Source organism: Orcinus orca, chromosome 15 (genome assembly GCF_937001465.1).
Source record: "Orcinus orca chromosome 15, mOrcOrc1.1, whole genome shotgun sequence".
Classification (NCBI taxonomy): Eukaryota; Metazoa; Chordata; class Mammalia; order Artiodactyla; family Delphinidae; genus Orcinus; species Orcinus orca.
In genome coordinates this window covers 25,514,927-25,538,225 of record NC_064573.1, presented here as the reverse complement: position 1 = coordinate 25,538,225, position 23,299 = coordinate 25,514,927, and the positions used below count along the sequence as shown (strand labels likewise).

At 34.6% G+C, this 23,299-nt stretch overlaps 1 protein-coding gene across 7 annotated transcripts in view; it reads right to left on the bottom strand.

The window, feature by feature from the left end:
• The window catches only part of SMAD2 (SMAD family member 2), a 107,765-nt gene that overhangs the window by 39,779 nt on the left and 44,687 nt on the right, over positions 1-23,299 (bottom strand). For 3 of the 7 annotated variants that reach the window (XM_049697886.1, XM_004266075.3, XM_049697881.1), the window contains 4 exons: positions 9,276-9,365; positions 8,031-8,224; positions 7,089-7,223; positions 4,633-4,707 (listed from right to left, as the gene is read on the bottom strand). In XM_049697886.1, coding sequence (XP_049553843.1) covers positions 4,633-4,707; positions 7,089-7,223; positions 8,031-8,224; positions 9,276-9,365 — 494 coding nt within the window. The remainder of the gene's footprint in view (positions 1-4,632; positions 4,708-7,088; positions 7,224-8,030; positions 8,225-9,275; positions 9,366-23,299) is intronic. The other 4 variants (XM_049697882.1, XM_049697883.1, XM_049697884.1 and 1 more) reach the window with 3 other exon arrangements.

The following is a 23,299-nucleotide window of genomic DNA, read 5'->3' as shown; positions in this document are numbered from 1 at the left end:
AGAAATTGAGATACAGATGTAGAGAAGAAACGTATGGACACCACGGGGTGAAAGTGGCTGGGGGGCGGGAGGAGGTGATGAATTGGGAGATTGGGATTGACATATATACACTAATATGTATAAAATGGATAACTCATAAGACACTGCTGTGTAAAAAAATGAACAAAATTAAATAAATAATGTATAGAGGCTCAGACAAGAAAAAAAGAATCAATCGAAAAAAATACAAAAGAATCAATGACCTAAATTTAAGCTACAAGGGTCTAAAATGACCAAATTAAATGGGAAGTAAGTAGAAGAAAATAATGCAGAATAGAAATAAAATCAAGCAGTAAAAAAGCAAACACAAGAGAAAAGTTTAAGAAGCCAAAAACTGGTTCTTTAAAAATATTAACTGATAAAGCCCCTGCAAGACTTATCAAGAATAAAAGAGAAAAGTCAAACTATCAACATTTTAAGTAAAAAATGGGTCATCAAGATTTACTTGATATTGCAGACAAGAAGAGGATAACAGATTAGAAATAACTTTATAGCAATAAAATCTACCATTCAGATGAAATGAACAAAATATCTTATAAGACACAAGTTAGCACATCAACACAAAAAATTGAAAATCTAAATAACTCTCAATTTAAAAAACCCTTCGCTATAAATGATGGCTTCTCTGGTAGAAGCTATCAAGTGTTTAAGGAAGAATTAATTCCAATCCTATGCAAAGTCTTTCAGAAAATATTAGAAAACCTCATCCAATATATTTTGATCCCAGCATAATTATGATATTGAAACTACAGAAAAACATTACAAGAAAACTAAAGACCAAAATCTCTCATAAACATAGATGTGAATATCCTTTTAAGAACATTAGCAAATCAAATCCATAAATATTTTAAAAGTATAATTTATCATAACCAAATAAGGTCAAAATTCATTTGTTATTAGAAAAATCATTTAGTGGAATTCACTCAAGAAGAGTAAAACTGTATTATCTTCTCAATAGATGCAGAAAAAGTATGGGCAAAATTCCACAGTCACTCATTACAAACACTCAGAACACTAGGAACAGAATGGAAAATCCTCAATCTGATAAAGATAATCTATTAAAAATCTGTAATTAACATCTAACTTATTGGGGGAATTATTAAATGTATTCCCCCTATGATCAAGAACAATGCAAAAATATCCATTCTTAGTATTTCTATTCAATAGTTTACTGTAGGTCTCAGCCAGAAAAGAAAAAGAAGAAAGCATAAAGATTAGAAAGCAAGAAGTAAAACTGTCTTTATTTAAGAGATGGCAAGGTAGTATGTATAGAAAATCTTAGGAATCTACAGAATACTAGATACAAAAAGTGATTTTAGCAAAGTTCAGGAAAAAAGATCAACATACAAAAATCAAATTTTATTCTATATCCTAGGAAAAAACAATTAAAAATAAAATTGAAAAATAAACATTTACAATAGCATGAAAAGGTTAAAACAGTGAAGAATGCATCTAATGACAGAAATGCTATATATCTATGCTAAAAACTGTAAAACACTGCACAGATGGCATAGCCAATAAGACCACTACCTTTAAGTTCTCAAACCTGACCCTCCATTCTTGACAAATAACCTTATTTTCCTATTTTATTTAGAAGATTGTAGTCATGAAGATTAAACTGCTTCTGCTTCTGGATCTCAGTCCCTCAATTTACTTCTAATTTTCATGCAATCAAGTTTCTTCCTTTTTCTTAATGGTTAATTCATTCTTTTATATTTTCTTTAAATATACTCACATAGTATTTACTGTAAGTTAGGAACATTTAACTTCTTTACAAAAAATTAACTATTAACAACCCTATGGGTTTGGTACTATAATTATTCGTAATTTACAGATAAGGAAACTGTGTGCCTCGGTCATCTAGCTAGTATATAGCAGAGGGACAATTCAAACTCAGGTAGTCTAGTTCAGAGTCCAACCATACTATCCTGCCGCTATGCATTTGGTTAGAGAAGCTGTCTCCTAAGTGGGGTATGTGAACCTTGTCTAGGGGTATACAAAATGACTGGCTTGCAAGAAAAAAAAAATTAGAACTAAATCAAACTTATATTTCTTGTGATGTTCAGCCTGATCCTTAATGTCCACAAACTTTAAAGAATGAAGGCTTGACCGGAGAAATTTTTAAAAAAAGAAAAAGCAAAGCGAAAAGTAACAGGTACTTGTTCATACAGTTCTGTATTCTGCATTATTTGTCCTATGGTTACTTTTTTGTTTGTTTATATTTATTCTTATTTATTTATTTATTTTGGGGGGGAGGGTCACACAGCTAGATCTTAGTTCCCCGACCAGGGATTGAACCCATGCCTCCTGCAGTAGAAGCAGAGTCCTAACTACTGGACTGCCAGAGAATTCTCCTCTGGTTACCCTTTTAAAAAATATTAACTCCTTCTATTCCAGCAGAGCTTGAAAGATCAATTTAATTATGTCCTTCCCTCAGGTAAGGTATGGACCAGAGTTTAAAAACAGGTCAATTTTGTTCTAAATTGGGACCCTGCATCAGTCAGAAAATTCTTCCCATGGCACTGAGAGAACAACAGATAGCAGGTAGAAGACTGGTATTTAAACCAACTTTTAGCATCTCATGAATCAAATATTCACACTGTTACTGTCATTACACTAAATAATTTTAAATGTGTCATTTTGAAAAGACAGTAACATTTCCCCCCACTGAAACAGAATTAGAAATATTAGGTTACGTTCAAAGCTAGCCCCAAAACATTGAATTCATTTTAGTTGATTCAGCTTATTATCCACTTTTAGATTTTGACCATTATCATAACCAATGATTATATTCATCTTACTGTTCTTCCCATGTTTCAGCTATATTGTAGAATAGGCATTTGTGCACTAACTGGAATCCTTAAGGCCTTTTGTGCCTGGCTTCTTTCACCTAATATAATGCTTTCAAGGTTCATCAATGTTGTAGCATGCATCAGTACTTCATTCCTTTATGTGGTTGAATAATATTCTAACGTATGGATATAAATCATTTAATTTATCCATTAATCATTTGATAGACAGTTTGGGTTGTTTCCAATTTTGGACTACTATGAATAATGCTTACATGAACATTTGTTTACAAGTTTAATGTGGACATATGTTCAATTTTCTTGGGTGAAATTGCTGGGTCTATTGTTATACTATATTTAACTTTGAGGAATAGCAAATCTTTCCAAGGTAACTGAACCATTTTACATTCCCATTAGCAACATATGAAGACTCCAACTTCTCCGATCTTCATTGAGACTTCCCCCTTTTTTGATTATAGCCGTTCTAGAGGGTGTGAAGTGATATGTTATTATGGTTTTGATTTGCATTTCCTTGATGATTAATGATGTCATTAGGGCATATTTTTATTGGCATTCACTTCTAAGTGTCACAGTAGCAACTGTCCATCAACATGACTGATTTAGGAATACAGTTCTTTGACACACATGCATTTCTTAGGAAGATATATTCAGAAATCCAAATGTCATTTGCCGTAAGATATTTGCATTAAGATGTATAATATGGGGAATTCCCTGGAGGTCCAGTGGTTAGGACTCTGCGCTTTCACTGCTGAGGGCAGGGAACTAAGATCCCACAAGCTGCATGGCCAAAAAAAAATTTTTTTTAAAAAACATACGTTATTTCCAATGATCATCATCTACTTTTCTTGGTTATCTACTATTTTGAAAAGCTATAAGTATGATTAGCTATAGCAGAAACTTCTTCACTTGGGAGTCTAAATAATGGAAGAATTTAAACGACAGAATTATTGTAAAAGCCAACCACCCCAGCCCCCACCATGTAAAAAATAACTTAGATTATCATAACTGCAGAATGCTTTAGTATAAACTGTGTAGAAAAGCGGATGCTATAATTTGGGAGGTTGTGATATTAAGGTGTCCAATCCTTAAGATATAACCAGGGTGAAATAGATCAAAACATACAATTACAATGACATCACAGCTATTTCACTGGTAACCTGTTAGTTCTGATGGGTTATATACATTTTATTACATAACAACTGTTTTAAAGCTTTGATGTGTGTAATATCTATTACATGTCAATTTTTTCTTCACTGTGTTTTAAGCTGATAGCTAAATATTAGAAATTAATTGCATTAGGTCAGGTACAATATACAAGGTATTTTGTGTAAACAATCTACTATAATTCAGAACTCACTAGTAAGTTAAAAGAGCACTGAAAAGCTGATCCCCATCTCTTACTTCCAAGTTCCTCTGAAAGCCTGTTATTGGGATAATTAATTAGAATCTTTCATCACAAAGACATTTATTCATAGAGTACCTAAAACTTTAAACAGAAGCACAGAATATCAATATTTTAAAAAGAAAAGTGAGTGTTCTCCCATTTTTATTTGTTTACTCTAATAAGAGAAAATTCTAACAATTATTCTGCAGAGTAGCATACGTTAATCTTTCACTGACTCCTCTCTCTGATGATTCAAATATGATTATTAAATCAAGATGATTCTTTTTTTTGATATGTCCCAACTTCTCTAAATGTAAGGGTTATGAATAACTCTAGTGAGTTTCCAACAAGGCAAAAATGTGTATCTAATTACTGAGGAATTTTGAAAAATATTTTTACCTGTATCCATACTTTGGTTCAACTGTTGATCACTTGTTTCTCCATCTTCACTGATATATCCAGGAGGTGGCGTTTCTAAAAAAGTTTAGAACAAATCACGTACAGGTTCAATTTAATCTCACCGCCTTTTCTCCCAGCTACCAAAGATAACCAACAAATCACTCCAAATAACATAGGAATGTTACATAACATCTCTATAAAAAGCAATATTGGATACTGAGGGCTTAAGATTCAGGTTCTGATCCAAACCTTATAGGTGAATCCTTAAAACTTACTTGTAATATAATTGAGCTCTCTGTGCATATTTTCTTAGCTATTATTTACATATCTGGCTCATTGTCATATGTGTATTTTCTGGGGCAAGAGCCAAAAACATAACTTCAAAGATGCCTCAGTTCTGATCGGTATGTTTCAAAGAATCTAGTACCCATAATTATGATTATTTTTTAACCTAATGGCCATCATGGATGGGTACTTAAGAGATGATTAAAGGACACACAACACAGGCACACAAGATTTTGGATTACAAAATAATACAGGCTTACATCTTACATTAGGTTCTATAGGGCAAAATATGGTAATATAGTTCAGGAATGGTCTAGCTTGAATTCTACCTAAAAAGTGTATGGCTCCATGATTGCTAACCAGTAAATCTTGAATGCTTGAGGCAGAAAATTAAATTCAAATACAGACTACTACACAAAACTGAGGCAAACTACTTCCTGAAAATACTTAAGATTCTAATGTGTCATTTCCAATATGGTTTATGAACAAAATGTTTGTATTCAGGAAGCATCTGAATATCTGAATAAACTTCATGTAAAATAAAAACATTTATACAATTTTACCAATTATAATTTCAAGGAGGAAAAAATAAGTTTAAATGATGTGGGTTAAAGGCTTCCTTCATAAACTTTTTATAATCTCTCTTCAATAAGCTAACTATAAATTTTAACTTAAGTATCAAACTTTTCTTTTTAAGTGTCAGTGCCCCAAAATTTTTAATGTGAGAATAAAATAAATTCTTTCATACACTCGAACAACAAAGAATACAAAAATAAGAATAAATACCATTACGTGCTATTTTAAAAGTTAAAGCAAATTAAAAAAAAGAGCTAAGCTTTGCCAGTTTAACCACTCATGTCTCAAAGGTCTAAAGAGGAAGAAATACTGAACTGATAAATATGTTATCTTTTTTCATTTTTCTCCATTATTAGTTATCTATAAAATAATAAACAACAAAGGTACTAGTGTTTTCGAGGAAATGTTAAAATTTCTTTCGCGATGGAATAAAAAGCGAATCCCAAGGTTTTGCTGTCAGTTGGAGCTGGGTAAAGCCCCACTGTCCAGAAAAGCAGATAGGTGTAATCCACTTGTGATTTTCTACTTTGTAAAATGCCCAAATCTAAACAAGTAAAGACGACAGGGAAAATAAGCCCAAACATCTCCACAAGTGAAAGCCACTAAACATTCTAACACCCTCCATATAATTATTGGGTAGGTGTCTTACAAGAATGTATGCTTACACCTCAGTTTCCTAAGTATTGTTGAATTATACTAATTCCCACATCAGAGACTTAAGTACTCCCTCACCCAAAACACTACCCACAACCCACACGTAACCACTTCCAGTCAAATTCTTCTCCCTACTAAATGCCCTTTGTTCATCCTCCTTCCCTCACCCTGGCCTCCACTCTCCACAACAATATCTTTGCCCTGTCCTCCTAACTTTTCAAAATGTTGGTTTCCCAGCTACCCAAAAAACAGCTTTAAATCCTCTTTTGGAATAGAACAGTAGTAAAAGAAAAAAGCATTAAAATAATCAGAAAACACTTTCTAACCTTAAAATTAGCTATTTTTAAAAATCCTTCCTTTTCCTTATGTTTTCAAAATTATCTCCAATGAACAAGCATTATTTCCATGATGAGACAAAGCAATTTTTTAAATGTAGTTGACACTCCAAGTTCCTTACATATTTTCAGTTGTATAAAATAAACATAAGAGCGGAATAGATAAATATTACACAAGGAGAAAAAAGACACTAAAAAAATCCTATGTATAGCTAAATGCTCAATCTTTTACCTTTAGTTTGTGCTAGGAAAAAAAATAACCAAAAAAAAAGGAAACAGACAAAAAAGGAAGAAATTATTAGCTGTTGTCCTAACAAACAGTGAAAACTAAAAGAGTAGTTTCCATATCATGGGATATTACTGGACATATAATATAATAGAGCAGAATTTGAGAACCATGCAGTTCATTTATTTATCAGCATTACTGAGTCCCAGATGAAAAACAACTAAAACAGAGGTTTTCTGATTTTCAGCACAACATACGTGTTGCTATGTCTGTAGAACTAAAAATTGTAAAAAGCCAAACCATAATTTATTAATACTTGAACATTTATGAACAAAATTTGTATCTATCCCAAATTTTAGGAGATTCTGAGGCAAAAATACCTGGGATATAATTACTCTGTGGCTCAATTCCCGCTGGGAAATTAGTGTTTTCTGGAATGGAGTGGGTATAATCATCCAGAGGTGGTAGTTCTGTTAAGATCTCAGTATGCCGTGGCACTAACACCGGAGGCAAAACTAAAAGAGTAAAAGAAATCCAAGTCAATGGCAGAGCAAAGGGGAGGGTGACACCTGTATTAAAAGTTTTCATTAATTTTTGAAGTTTAGGATCCACCTACTTGGCATTATTTGGCTATTGAGAAATTGACAAACCTGATTATGATTTTAACTTGTCATAGTCCACAATCTAAATCTCCAAGTTCCAATTTATCTTGTACTTTTGGGGACAAAGTGATCCTGGTAATATTATATTACCACAGAAGTTCATAAATCCTCATCGGAAAGGTTGCAGAAACATTTGTAAAATCAGATTTGGGGTATTTTTTGAAAATATAGCTGTATTCTTTTAGTTTCAAGTATACAGTATAAGTATACAGTTCAAGTATACAGCTAAGTAAATTGAAAGTCCTGCTATGAGTTTTACCGAACTGTTTAGATGCAAATGATGTCATTAAAGTACATCAAAAAAACAAAGAGCAAAATTACTGAAAACAGGTAGTACAGCAGACAAGTAATAAGACATATCATTCAGTTCTAAGCAGACTGTGTATCTGTGGGATTAGAATTTCCTAGACATGTACTTTGATGTGAAATGCTTGCTATTCCAAGAAACTAAGATATCGTTCCCTCTAAGATATATTTTCCCATAACATGTGTTAAAAAACTTAAAAGTATTTTTAATTACTGCCAAAAAATATACTGAATTTAAGGTAATTTATTAGTTTTATACCAAAATTTCCCTGGGTCAATTAGGTATAAGAGTACCTAATACACTTAAGTTCAAGCATTTAATTAAAACAAGGGGAAAAAATCTACTTTTCCTACCTGGTGTCTCAACTCTCTGGTAGTGGTAAGGGTTTACACATACTTCATCCTTTTTAAGATTAAAAGCATATTCGCAGTTTTCAATTGCCTTGAGTTCATGATGACTGTGAAGATCAGGCCAGCGCCATAATCGGCAATATATTACATGCGGCAGTCCTTTCCGATGAGATACCTGAAGACGACCATCAAGAGACCTATTGGGAAGCAAGGGAAAAGAAAGGTGGGAACTTCAAAAAAAAAAAATGTTCTCAATTGAGATAAATTAGTACAATAAGAGCATAAAGAAAGGAATGACAGACGTTTAGTTAGTTTTAGTGAGTACAAGGAAGAAAAATGTGTTATCTAATGGATCTCATATAAAAGTAAGCAGCAACACTAGGGTATGTTTCTTTTAAATATGCTACATAAATGACTCAAATGTCAATGAACGGGTAACCGCTTGGGGAAAAAGTGATTTTTTAAAAAAAGTATCATATAGCTATACTTGAAAAACTTTTGTCAACAACTTCCATCTTTAGTGAATCAAACTCTTATTTAGGGAGGCTTTTAAGGGCATTATTTCTGTAGGTGACAGAATTGTCAAAAAAAGGAACTAGTGTGAAGAATGATAAATACCAACAATGATGTAAAAGTAACTTACTAAAACTAATGTAACTCATTACCCAGTTGTGATTGCTTTGAGTACTGAGGTATATTTCTATACAGCTCACACATAAATGCAGATGGTGATGAATATGATGAGATGAAATGGACCAATACCAATATGCTCAAAAAAGAGAATAAGGTGATAAAAAAAAAGATAACATAAAAACGAGTTAGCCTGGCATTAATTGTGATATAAGGGGTTCAGTAAATAAGTATGTACTTATTAGTATACAGATGAGATTTAGATGATAGCAAGAAATTTAGCAAAAAACTGGTTATGTATCTACTTAAAAATTAGGCCAACAACAGATTATAATCTAACCTCACACTAAAATGAGAATATAGTTATCAAAGTTTCTATTCTTTAGGGGATGCAATAATTTAAAAAAGATTCAAAACTAGAATTTCATTGATAAAACATCAGCTGAAACATTTAATATATTTTTAATACTGGCAAGCAGTTATTTTAAATGCCATGCCTTATTTTACATTAAGGAAACATCCAAGGCAAAATTATACTAAGCAACCCACTATAGGTCTTTACAAAACACCCTCCCTCCCACAAGATCTCTAGGATTCGATAGAGGGCAGAATATTCACCTGGTTTGTTCAGAGAAGCTGTAAAGGCCTGTTGTATCCCACTGATCTATCGTATTTGGTGTACTCAGTCCCCAAATTTCAGAGCAAGTGCTGTGCATAAATTGAAAAACAAAAAATTGATGTGAACATGGAAGCATGGTTATTCAAATTACCATGATGTAAAACATGGAAAATGTACAGAATACTTCCTTCACCCAGAAAATATACATTGCTTCACTTTTTCACAGGCATTTAGTGCTGGTTTCTATATTTTCTATATGAAGGAAGCCAATAAAATGGAACATGTGACTCCAGATAAGTTATGATTATGTTTTTAAAATGTGAACACCAATGCTCTCTAGCTTAATGATATCAATACCTATGCCTTTTCCAATTTCTTCTACTCACAACAAAGGATCCTATGCCATTAGCCTTACTAACAGTGCTTCATTTTATAACCCAGTTTTTAAAAAAAACTTATCTAAAAATGGATGTCAACTAGTATTTTTAATATAGGTAAAATTCCAATTGAAATAGACATATACCCACAGTTAAGATTTCCAGGTTATTTGTTTGAGATACATATATATTCAGTTTTACTGAAAATTATTATTGCTCTCTTATTACTGTAAAGGACACGGAAATGGATTTTGAAGTCATTCTAGTGCAGCATACTACCTTAAAAGTTTTAAGAAACTGCTATGAGGACTAAAGATACGTGAAAGGACAAAATTCATAAAAGATAGTATGAATATGACAAAGTTGCTCTATCTAGTTTTCCTCATTAATACACCTGAAAGGCATACACCAGAAAGATCTCAAAATTTTTCTTCCACATTTCTTTCCAGAACAAGGGCAGCCCAGAGATAAGTCTGCCTATTTTCCCTGCTACCACTTCATCTGTGGGAGAAGAGAAGAAAAGGAGAAAAGAACAGGTGCTTAAAAACAGTCTGGAATGGAACTAATGACAGCCAAAGGGGTCTCAGTTATAACTAAGTCATACTTTTAAAATTAGAGTCAAAAGATAATTTCTGAAACTCTATTCCATTTCTTACATATTACAAAATCATCAAAATTTAAAGGAAGAGAAAGAAATATTTCAAAACAACTTTTGAAAATCAAATTAAACAACTTGTTAAATTCCAGATGTATACTTTGCTAATGAGCTAACTCAATCAGCATTTCAAAGGGCACTGGTGAAAAGTGCTGTCTTCCTGTGGCTGGACAACACATCAAGTGGGCTGCGGGGTTTCAGGGCTTCAGGGCTTCAGGGCTACAGGGCCTTTTGCACAGTCACTGGGCTGCAGAAACATTTCACGCCGTGCTTTGGAGGCTACAGTAAGTATAATACTGGGTGGTTTTTAAAAATACATTTTCAGACACTTTCCAGCAGCTTTTTGAGACATTTTACAGATTCTCTTGGTTTTTAGGCTTCTAACTTCCACTTCTCAGACGACAAAAGTCAGAAAAAACCAAACTGGAGGATAATTCAGACCTTTCCTTTTTTCCCAAAGGTGTACTGACTAAACAACCATCACATAAATGGTCCTTTAATTCGGATATTTATCAAATATCTACTGGAAACATACAGCACCATGTAGTTTAAAACAATAAAATCAACTAAATTCTAGAGTCTCATGAATCCAAATTTAAACCTCAGAAGGAACAGTATGCATCTTACTCTTCTCTCTTTGAAAATAATTTGAGGAAAATGATTGATAAAAGAGTAGATAATGAGGCTATTCTGCTCTTATGAGACTAAAATGAACATTTCACTCAAGTTAACTCTGGAACTGACATGAGAACCAAAATGTAATAGGTCATGAAGAGCTTAAATTGTGCTTTATTCAAGCCTTGAAATGTATCAGAGAACAATAAGCAGTAGTTGTTAAAAACAGGCAATTGATTTAGAGGCAGAAAGACCTAAATCCCAACTCTAACTCGGCCACTTTCCCACTGCCATCACAAGGTATATTTAAGCCTCAGTTCTACTGATCATTATAATCTCTCTCACACAAATTGGAAAGTTTATTTAAAAATAATAAATTTGCTTCTATCAAGTAAAATATTTCCTTGTTTATATATGAAAATTTTTCAAAGAATCAATTTATAACAAAATATACAAAGCACCTGGAATAAATGTAATTATAAATGTGTCAAAACTACACCAAGAAATATTTTAATTATTACTAAAGAACACAAAAATCAACTGAGCAAAGAGAAAAACATACATCTTCCTAGACAGGAAGATAACATCATAGCGATATCAGTTCTGTCAAATTTATATATCTGATGCACTCAATAAAAATTTTAAAAAATTGTTTAAGACCCTGATAAAATTACCTGAGATATAATGTATCAAAATAAACAAGAATGACCAGGAAAACTCTGACAAAGAAGAAACTGGCCATTACCAGATCCTGAAACACATTATAAATCCTCAGTAATGGAAATAGTATGCAATTAACAAAAGAATACACAAACAAAACAGAACAGAGGTTCTGCCAGTAGAGTAGCCTCAATCAGGGAAATCTTCCTTTGGATAAAAATGAGAGCCTCTGAACAAAATATAATAAAATTAACTATTTGAAAATATAATAAAATCAACTATTTGATAACAGTGGAGAGAGACCAAAAACAGATACAAATTGAAGGGAAGTCAGCCTTTGTAAGGGGGGAACTGCACTGGATGAGAGCTGCATTTGTGTGGCTCTATATCCAAAGGCACCCCACAGTGTAAGCTACCCAGGGCAACTAGACCTTAAGCAGAAAACAGCAGTTTTAAGGACGTGCAGAATCAGAGGGTGGATTTGGGGCTGCTGGAAAGGCTGGAGAGAGAAGAGGGAAATCCCATAATGACGGAAGCCACGAAGGGAAAAAAAAAAGAATAGGGGTATGAACTCTGCCCAGACCCTTAAACTATGCATGTGGGAGAGACTGCAGAGGCCTGCTGAAAACCAGTGCTTAAAAGTCTGAAAGAACTAAGCTGAGATTTCAGCTGTTTCTTTTCTCAGAGGCAGTTTGGACTCTGAGGTCACCCAAAACTATCTGTTAGAACAAAAATCAACATTCTTCAGAGAAAGATAAGAGAATTTAGTCTCTAAAATATTTTGTCCCAAATATCCAGTATAAAAATCAAAAAATACTAAACATGAGAAGAAATAAGAAAATGTTACCCCCAGTAAAAACAGACCCCCAAGATGAATTAACAGACAAGAATTTTAAAGTAACTATTATGAATATGTTCGTGGACTTAATGAACAGATGGGAATCTCAGCTGAGTAATGGAAAATATAGAAACAAATTAAATGAAAACTCTAGAACTGAAAATTACAAAATCAGAAATTAAAAATTAACCTGATGGTTGGAGAAGACAGAAGAGTTGGTGAATTTGAAGATGGATCAATAGAAGTTATCTAATCAGAACTGAAATAAAAGACTGAATAACAAAATAAACAGTCTCAGTAACATGTGCAGTCCCAGAAAGAGGGGAAGCAAGAACAAGAAAAAAATTTTTAATTAATAATGGCTGAAAAATCTTCAACTTCAGTGAAAAACTAAACTTAAACTTCCAAGAAACTCAGTGAATACCAAGCAGTTTAAATACAAAACAAACAACCAAAAACATATTGGGAATATCACTGTCAAACTCCTAAAAACAAAAGATGAAAAGAAAATCTTTAAGCTGGTGAAAAGCATAAAAACTTGGCACAAAGGACTCCATCCAAACCCCTGCAGTTAGAGACTTGACCAAACTCTAACATGGCTTCTAGCAACCTAAGGCCTCGTCCCTGGTGTGACCCAGACCCTACTGAGCTCCTGCTTGGAAAAGCTCAAGGCTGCCAAAAGAATTAACCATTTGTTCCAGCCAATACTGGTCCATAGGCCCCTGACCTCCTTTTCCCAGTGCATCTATTTAAAAAGCTTACAACTGTAAATCCTTCCTGTCTCTTTGAAATGTACACATGACTCCTACAACTCAGAAGTGGAGGACCTGAAAACCATTCCTTTGAAATGTAACCAATCACCAGGAAAAATGGGGTCTCCATCTTCCAGTCTGCCCTCTGAGGGAAGGCAGAAGTCTAACTTCCGATAAATGCCATTTAGCAGACACAGATGGCCTAAATCACATGGACACTGACCAAACCTCGTACCCACTTTTTGGGTAATCTTTCACTTCCCTGACTCTGTTCCAGACCCCACTCATTAACCCCTTGCTACTCCCTCATTCTCCTAGTCACCTCTGTGCAAATGGAAATTGGGCTCAGATCTCACCCCTGCTGGAATGGTTACTGAATAAAATCTGTTTTTACCACTTTTAACCAACAACGTGCAGTTTTGTTTAATTTTGACAGCAGCCAAACCAGAGCAATCTATACATGTAAAGGCATAAAGACGTGAATAGCAATTTCTCATCAGAAACAGTGGAAGCCAGGAGATAATGGAAGAGCAGCTTTAAAGAGCTGCAAGGAAAAAACAAAACCCTCAACCTAAAATCTATAATCAACAAAAGTATCCTTCATAAAAGAAGTCAAAACAAAAATGTGTTCAGATAAACAAAAACTGAGAGACTTCTAGCGGACTCTGCACAAAGAAATGCCTAAAGGAAAATTCTTCAGGATAAAGAGAAATGACAACAGATGGAAACTCTAAATCAGGGGGAAATTTTTTAAAAAACTAGCAAGTATAGGTATGTAAGTAAATATGAAAGACAATATTCTGTTCGTCTCTTAATTTCTACAAAAAGGATATGACCAACTACAGAAAAAAACTGTAACTCTAAAAGCATGTAGTGTAATTTATGACAATGGCAGCAGAAGCAACAGGAGCTGTTTAAAAACCACTACATTATTGCAAAGCTAAAGATGCATATTGTCGCTGTGAAAGCAACTCCCCCTCACACACACAAAGGGCAAAAGAGGGTAACTAAAGAGCATATAGCAAACTAAAACGAAATACTAAAAAATAAGCCCAAAGGAAAGAAAGGAGAAAAGAACAAAAAACAGATAACCGAAAACAGAGTAAAGAGTAAAACAAAGAGTAAGTCCAACCCATCAACGATAATGTTATACATAAATACACCACATACTCCAATAAGCCGGAGACTTGTCAGAATGAATACAGGATGCAAAATGTCTACAAAAAAAGATGTACTTTAAATATAATATATGGATGGGCTGAAAATACAAAAGTGGAAATACAAAGTTCATACAAGCAATAAGTTTAATAAAGCATAGTACCAGAAATAAGACTTCAAGTCTAAGAATATTACCAAAGTAAAAAGAGACATTAAGAGGGACAATTCATCAGAAGACATTAACAATCCTGTAAGCATTTAAAAATACAGTTTCAAAATACCTGAAGCAAAAACCGACAGATCTAAAGGAAGAAATGAACAAATCAGCCATCAGAGTAATCTCAGTAACTCTTTGGACAGTCACACTACAAAGAAAAAAAAATCTATGTATCATAGAAGAGCTGCACAATACTATCAACCACCTTCTAATTGACATTTATAGAATCCTCTTCAAGTGCACATGGAATATTTAAAAGAGAGCAAAACAGTGCCTGACAATCAGCTGGTGGGTGGGTGGGTGGGTGGGTGCCTGGTTCTTTAGAAGAGGCTAGAAAACTGCCTAAATTTTTCTAGAAGTGCTAATTTCTTCCCAGAAATGGCTTTCAAATTACATCACTCAAAAAACCAGACCAAACTTAGGACAATTTTCTCTTCCCTTCTAGTCTTTGTGTATGGGGACATGTAGTTCAAGACCTCCCAAGGGAACTCTATCAGTTTTCATCATTATGTATTTAAAAAAGAATGGCATGTAATGAGAAGTCATCCATGGATCCTATGGTATAGTCAGTGTTTTTGAACAAAGTCAAAGGACAAGATAGAATCTAGCACAATAACAGTGACTCAAAAAATACTTGATAAATGAGTGAACTTTATGGGGAATTCCTTTATATAAAACAGATAAAAGTAGAAAGGCTCCATGCTTACTGTAGGCATTAAACAGAAGCACAGAATAAGAGTGAGACAAGAGTACTACTACCTCTGCCTTCCCTTTAGGCCTGAGGCACCTCTATTTAACACCGGGATCCAAGAGAAACAGATCAATAATTATCTGGAGTCAACAGGCAATGATCTAAGATCAATGAACTATTTCAGACAAATGGTTTGCATTATTAGGTATCAACTGAACGTTAATGAATGAATAATCTACAGAGATCTAAACTGAGTTTACTTCTGAGTTACATATTGTGACGTTCTTGGTTAAAAAAAATACGAGAGACCACATGCTGAGGACAGTTAATTTTAAAACTCTGAAATCCTATAGATTATGTTCTTTGGCCATAAGTGAATTAAATTAAAAATCAATGATTGAAAGATACTTAGAAAAGTCCCAAATATTTGGAAATTAACAACATACATCTAAGTAACCCATGGGTTAAAGAAGAAATGACAAAATAAAGTAGAAAATACTTTATATGATAAGGACTCCACAATATAAAAAATTGGGGAAAGAGGGGCTAAAGGAGAATTCTATTGCTTAAATGTTTATATGTTTATATTAGAAAGAAGAAATATTTTAAATTAATGACTTAATTTTAGTCAACAATGATATAGTTCTAATTAGCACTGTACTGGAGGTCGTAGCCAGTGGCGAGAAAAAGAAAGAATATTAGAAAGAGAAGAAATAAAACTGCTTTTTTACAGCCAAACTCAAAGAAATATAGAGTAGAATGGTGGTTGTCAGGGGTATGGGGGAAATGGGGAGATGTAGGTCAAAAGATGAACTAAAAGTTCTGGGGATCTAACGTACAACATGGTGACTATAATTAACAATACAGGTATACCTCATTTTATTGTGCTTCACAGATACTGTGTATTTGGCTTTGTTTGGTTTTTTTTTTACAAACTGAGGATTTGCCCTGAGTCAAGCAAAATCTCCTGGTGCCATTTTTCCAACAGAATTTGCTCACTCCATGCCTCTATGTCACATTTTGGTAATTCTCACAATATTTCAAACTTTTTCATTATTATCATATTTTTTATAGTGATCTGTGATCTTTGATGTTACTATTGCAATTGTTTGGGGGAACCACGAATCATACCCATCTAAGATGCTGTATGTGTTCTGACTGCTCCACCTACCAGCCATCTCTGCCCCCACCACCTCCCCATCCCGAGACAAAACAATATTGAAATGAGGCTAATTAATAACCCAATAATGGCCTCTATGTGTTCTAGTGAAAGGAAGATTCGCACATTTCTCACTTTAAATCAAAAGTTAGAAATGATGAAGCATAACGAAGAATGTTATGTTGAAATCCCAGACAGGCCAAAACCTAGGCCACTTGCACCAAACAGTAAGCCAAATTGTGGATGCAAAAGCAAAGTTCTTGAAGGAAACTAAAAGTGCTACTCCTGTGAACACAAAAATGATTAAAAAAAAAAAAAAGGCAAAAACAGCCTTACTGCTGATACGAATCACCAGCCACAACATTCCCTTAAGCCAAAGCCTAATCCAAAACAAGGCCCTTTCTTCAACTCTGTGAAGGCTAAAGGAGGTGAGAAAATAGCACAAGAAAAGTTTGAAGCTAGCAGAGGTTCGTTCATGAGGTTTAAGGAAAGAGATGAGTCATCTCTGTAACATCAACGTGCAAGGTGAAGGTGCTGCTGTAAAAGTGACACCAAGGTATCTAGAAGATCTAGCTAAGGTAACTAATGAATGTGGCTACACTAACCAACAGACTTTCAATGTAGACAAAACAGCCTTATATGGGAAAAAGATGCCATCTAGGACTTCATAGCTAGAGAGAAGTCAATGCCTGGCTCCAAAGCTTTAAAGGATAGGCTAACTCTCCTAATGACTCTCTCATTAGGGACTAATGCAGTTGGTGACTTTAAAGCCAATGCTCATTTACCATTCTAGGGTCCTAGGGTCCTTAAGAATTATGCTAAATCAACTCTGCCCGTGATCTATAAATGGAACAACAAAGCCTGGATGACAAAGCCTGCATTACAACATAGTTTACTGAATAACTTAAGCCCACTGTTGAGACTTACTGCTCAGAAAAAAGATTCCTTTCAAATTTTTACTACTCACTGACAATGCACCTGGTCACCCAAGAGCAATGATGGAGAGGTACAACAATATTAATGTTGTTATCATGGCTGCTAACACAACATCCATTCTGCAGCCCATGGATCAAGGGGTAATTTTGACTTTCAAGTCTCATCATTTGCGAAATACATTTCGTAAGGCTGTAGCTGCCATAGATAGTGATTCCTCTGATGATCTGGGCAAAGTCCACTGAAAACCTTCTGGAAAGAATTCACCATTCTAGCTGCCATTAAGAACATTCACAGGAGTTTGGAAGAATTTGATTCCAACCCTCGTGGACGACTTTGAGGGTTCAAGACTCCAGTGGAGGAAGTAACTGCAGATGTGGTGGAAACAGCCAGAATTGAAGCCTGAAGACGGGACTGAATTGTTGCCATCTCGTAAGACTTTCACGGATAAGGATTTGCTTCTGATGGATGAGCAGAAAAAGTGGTTTCCTGAGATGGAATCTACTCCTGGTGAAGATATGGTGAAGGTTGTTGAAATGACAACAAAGGATTTAGAATATGACATAAACTTAGTTGATAAAGCAGCAGCAGGGTTTGAGAGGACTGACTCCAATTTTGAAAGAAGTTCTACTGTGGGTAAAATGCTATTAAATAGCATTGCATGCTACAGAGAAATTGTTCGTGAAAAGAAGAGTCAATCGATGTGGCAAACTGCAGTGCTGTCCTATTTTAAGAAATAGCCACAGCTGCTCCAAGCTTCAGGACCACCACTCCGATCAGTCAGAAGCCAGGAACATCGAGGCAAGACTCTCGGTCAGCAAAAAGACTACTATTCAGTAAAGGCTAAGATGATGGCTAGCATTTTTTTTTTTTAGCAATAAAGTATTTTTAAATTAAGGTATGTACACTGTTTTTATTTTTTAAGATATAATGCTATTGCACACTTAACAGACTACAGCATAGCATAAACGTAACTTTTTGTATAGACGGGAAAGCTAAAAATTCCTAGTGATTCACTTTATTGAGATATTTGTCCTATTGTGAGGTCTGGAACAAGCCCACAATATCTCCAAGGTATGGCTGTACTGTATCATATATATGAAAGTTAAAGTAGATCTTAAAAGTTACCACCACACACATACGAAAAGGTAATTATGTGAGGGGATGGACGTGTTAACTAACTTAATTGTGGTAATCATTCTGTAATATATATGTGTATCAAATCATCACACTGTATACCTTAAACTTATATTTTTCATATGTCAATAATCAATAAAGCAGGAATAAAAACCCTTTTTCTGAACAATGACATAATTGTTTACACAGAAAGTCTCTGAAGCAACTTCTAGAACTAATTAGTGAATTTAGCAATGTTGTAGGATTTAATGGCAACTTATAAAAATCCATTATATTTCTATTACAGCAATAAACTATTTGAAAATTAAAAATTTAAATTCCATTTACAATGGTGTCAAAAACATAAAATACTTAGACAAAAGGTTTAATTAATGCAAGATGTGTAAGACCTGTTTACTAACAACTAAAAATCTTGCTGAAAGATATTAAATAAACCTAAGTATATAAAGGAATACAATATATTAGATTAAATGACTCAAGATGTCCATTTTCCCTAATTCCCTAATAATATTTGCTCTATTTTTTCAAATCCATTACAATCATGATTTCAGCAAGGTATTTTTATAGCAACTGACAAGCTGATCTAATACATATATGGAAATGCAAAAGATCTTGAAAAGCAAAACATCTGGAAAAAGAAGAACACACAACATGGACGAATCTCATAAATATTTAGTTGACCAAGAGAAGCTGAACATGAAAGACTAGATACTGAATGATTCCATTTACATAAAGTTCTAGAAGGGGCAAAACAAACTGGAAGTGAAAAAAATTTCAACAGTGGTTGCCTCTCGGGGGAAAGAGGATGAAAGAACTTTCTGGGTGATTGAAATGTTCTGTATCTTGATACACTGTATATGCATTTGTCAGATCTAATCCTACTAAGCATTATGATTTGTGTACTTTACCATTTGAAAATTTTACCTAAAAATACAAACGAGGAAAAAGAAGAACTTCAGACAATGAAATAATAATCAAAATGGAAAGTAGCAACAAAAAAAATTCATATGTTTATTTAGTATACGATAAAGTTCCCTAAGAATTGATAAGGAAAGATCTCTAAAATATAAATTAAGTGAAAAAAAAATGTACAATATTTTAGTAAGCTACTCTCTGTGTAAAAAAGGACAATTAAAACTTTAAGTATTTGCACATGCATATGGGGACGGACACACACACACACACACACACACACACACACACACACACACACACACACACACACACACCATGAACAGGAGTTACTTGAGGTGGAGAGAGGGAGGGAAGGGTAAACTTTTCGATGTTTGTTTGTTGTTTTTATGTATGCATGTACACATAAAACATATACAGATTTTTAAACCATGTGAATGTATTGCCTTTTATCAAATTAAACAAATCAAACAAAATAATACTGCCACAGAATAAAATGTAAGTCAAGTTGTCTTGACATTTCTATTAAAAGATATGCTTCTAACCTTAGATAACTAAGAAGTACAGATTGTTATTTCCTATTCTGCGTCATTTCAGCTCACTCTGGGCATCACTAAAGGAGGTAATAAAATGCCAGCCTGAGCCCTGTTTATTCTCTTCTAGCAAAATGTCCTCTCTATATAACATGGGCCTTTGGTACCCATTTTCTTGCACATGTATTTATGTCAACAGCCCCTTCCTAGCCACCTTTTGACTTAATTACTAATTTTTTTAGGTATACCTAGCAAATCAGGTCAATTTTTAAGACCTAGTAGTCTAAGGGATTTTTTTTTTTTTTTTTTTTGCGGCACGCAGCCCTCTCACTGTTGTGGCCTCTCCCGTTGCGGAGCACAGGCTCCGGACGCGCAGGCTCAGCGGCCTTGGCTCATGGGCCCAGCCGCTCCGCGGCATGTGGGATCTTCCCGGCCCGGGGCACGAACCCGTGTCCCCTGCATCGGCAGGCAGACTCTCAACCACTGTGCCACCAGGGAAGCCCAGTCTAGGGGATTTAAATCAGGTGGTTTTAATCATTCCCTCTTCCTTAAAGATTCTTACTAACCAAAGTTTTTATTTATGGGGAAAATAATCCCCATAAGACCTTGAGCTCCCAAAGGTCTTTGTATACCTACCACCTAGCAAGCAAGGTATCTGGTGACTAAATTAATATTTTTATAGCATAAAAACTGGACCACAACGTTCCTAGGCACACTAAATCATAATACATTAAACAACAGTGGGGAAAATGGATCTCTCAGGTTTTCAGTTTGTTCACAAGGAGTGGCAAGTTACAACTGCAAGTATGTACAGTTCCTAAAAGATATTAAAAGAAACAAACCCAGGAAAAATGTTAGAGAAATAGCACTGATTGTAACAACTATTTTATAAAAGTCTTTTGCACATTCCTTATTTCAATAAATCTAAAATGCAACATTATCTTGTGTTAAACTTAAAAGGAAAAACTTCAAAATTTATTTATATGATGCACCCCAAAGTGAAAAAATGTGCACCTTAAAACCAATGAAATATGTAATAGCAATTACCTTCATAAATCAGCTGCTACATGTCAGGTACTATGTAAGACTTTAAATATATTATGGACCTTATAATCACCTGCAAGCTGTGCATTATTATCTCACTTTCAATTTGAGGAAACCGAGCCTCAGAGGGATAGTAAAACAATCTCACCAAGGTCAGATTCCTAACAAGTGGCAGGGCCAGGATTCCAGCCCACTCTTGTCCAACAATGCTCTCCACTCCACCAAGAGCTTTCTGAGCTTTTACTTTCTCACCACCTACATCAGCATTTCTGTGACTAAAACCTGGGGATCCCTGGGCACCTCAAATATAGTACTCTCAAGGGTCTGTTTGGTTCCTACAATAATTTTTTAAGTTACATTTTTATTCTGAGTAAATAGTAACTTTACATAAATCTTCTAAACACATATTCTGGATAACCTGGTAAGCACTAGTCTTGTTCGCCTGCATCATCTCGGTGTCTGGGTCTGGATCTGGGTTTGACAATCACCTCAGCACCAAAGGTAAGTAGAGAGATTGACTTAACATGTAAATGATGAGATCACCGCAAAAAGGCCAAATGATATCAGGATGTGCTAAATAAATTATGTTTCATAGTAGGCTTAGAGAAAAGAGGTAGAGAATTTAGCAACACAGGGCACATGGTAGTATGCTGGCCTCAAAAGATCCTTAGTCATTCAGCAGCACAATCACAATGGAAACAGAAAATCAAAATTAACAAATCATTAACTTGATGTTAGAACTTTCTTGGTTATAGAACTCAGTATAAATCAACCTTTTGATAAGCATAAGTTTACACTAAATTATGTTTCTAAACATTTAAACAGGGCTTCCCTGGTGGCACAGTGGTTAAGAATCCGCCTGCAAACGCAGGGGATATGGGTTCAAGCCCTGGTCCAGGAAGATCCCACGTGCCGTGGAGCAACTAAGCCCGTGAGCCACAACTAATGAGCCTGCGCTTTAGAGCCCACGAGCCACAACTACTGAGCCCACGTGCCACAACTACTGAAGCCCGTGCGCCTACCGCAACAAGAGAAGCCACCGCAAGGAGAAGCCCGCGCAACGCAACTAAGAGTAGCCCCCGCTCGCCACAACTAGAGAAAGCCCGTGAGCAGCAATGAAGACCCAACGCAACCAAACATAAATAAATAAATGTATAAGCATTTAAACAACATTAAGAGAAGTCCACAAGAAATGTCTACACGTTACTTGAACGTGAAACGTATCAACCTGCACAACACCAAGCTGTTGACAAGTAGTAAGGAAGAGAAGGATGGGTCTGAAAACATTAAACTCATAAAAATACCTGCTAGGTGAAATCCACATATCCTAAAGAAAGTATTAGACTTTATTAATTACAAAATTAACTACAGTGATAGCACTATCCCATACACATTAGCTCAACATCTCCTAAATTTGACTATCTGACTTTAGGACAGTCTAAAAACTCTTTAGTTTTAAAAAATACCATGCTAATTGGTTAAAAACAAAATTGGTCTCAGATAAATTCTACCTGCCTGATAAAAATTTGATATTGTTCATCAATGCAATTAACATAGATTATAAATTTATGTTGAAATAAGATGTAATAGACCGTAAGTCATCTACGATGCTGTCCCTGCATCAATTCACAGACAGATGAGCAAGCATGTCCATGTTAGAATACCATGCAAAGTCCAATCCTCTGCATGAAACACAATTTCTTAAAGGCAGATTATCAACTGTGAAACTTTCTTGCTTACATAGACTGAATTTTAAAAATCTGGGAAAAAGAGGCTGGAACAGCTATTAAAATCATCAGGACACTAAACTGCCAAAAAAAAAAAAATGGCATATAGTATATTAGTTGACCACTGGACTAACCAGATGACTTTGTAGTAAACCTGGAAGAAATCCTTATAGAATTGCCCTGTAATCACTTTTACAATAATTATCAGCAAAACCATTAAAGCTTTTTTTCATCTAAGAATAAACCTTTGAAAACTGAAGTTAAAATTTAAAATCTAGTGTACAATTTACCAACCATATATGTGTATAGGTATTTTATACACACATCTACATTAACATTTTGAACTTTGGTTCAAACAGACATTGTTTGTTAATTAATATACTTTTTGAATTAAGGACGTATATTTATTTGTATACTTGTTATCAGGAGATAGAAGAGAAGTAATGTGAACTAAGCTCAAGAAAATAACACTGACTTTGAAGGCTCATACCACAGAAGCATATAAACCATTAAACAAGCTGTACTGTCCCTACGGTATTTGCACAATTTACTGCAGCAGTTAAACCACCAGTGTCAAAAGTAATAAGCCTCATTGTGTTTTACTAATTCATTATT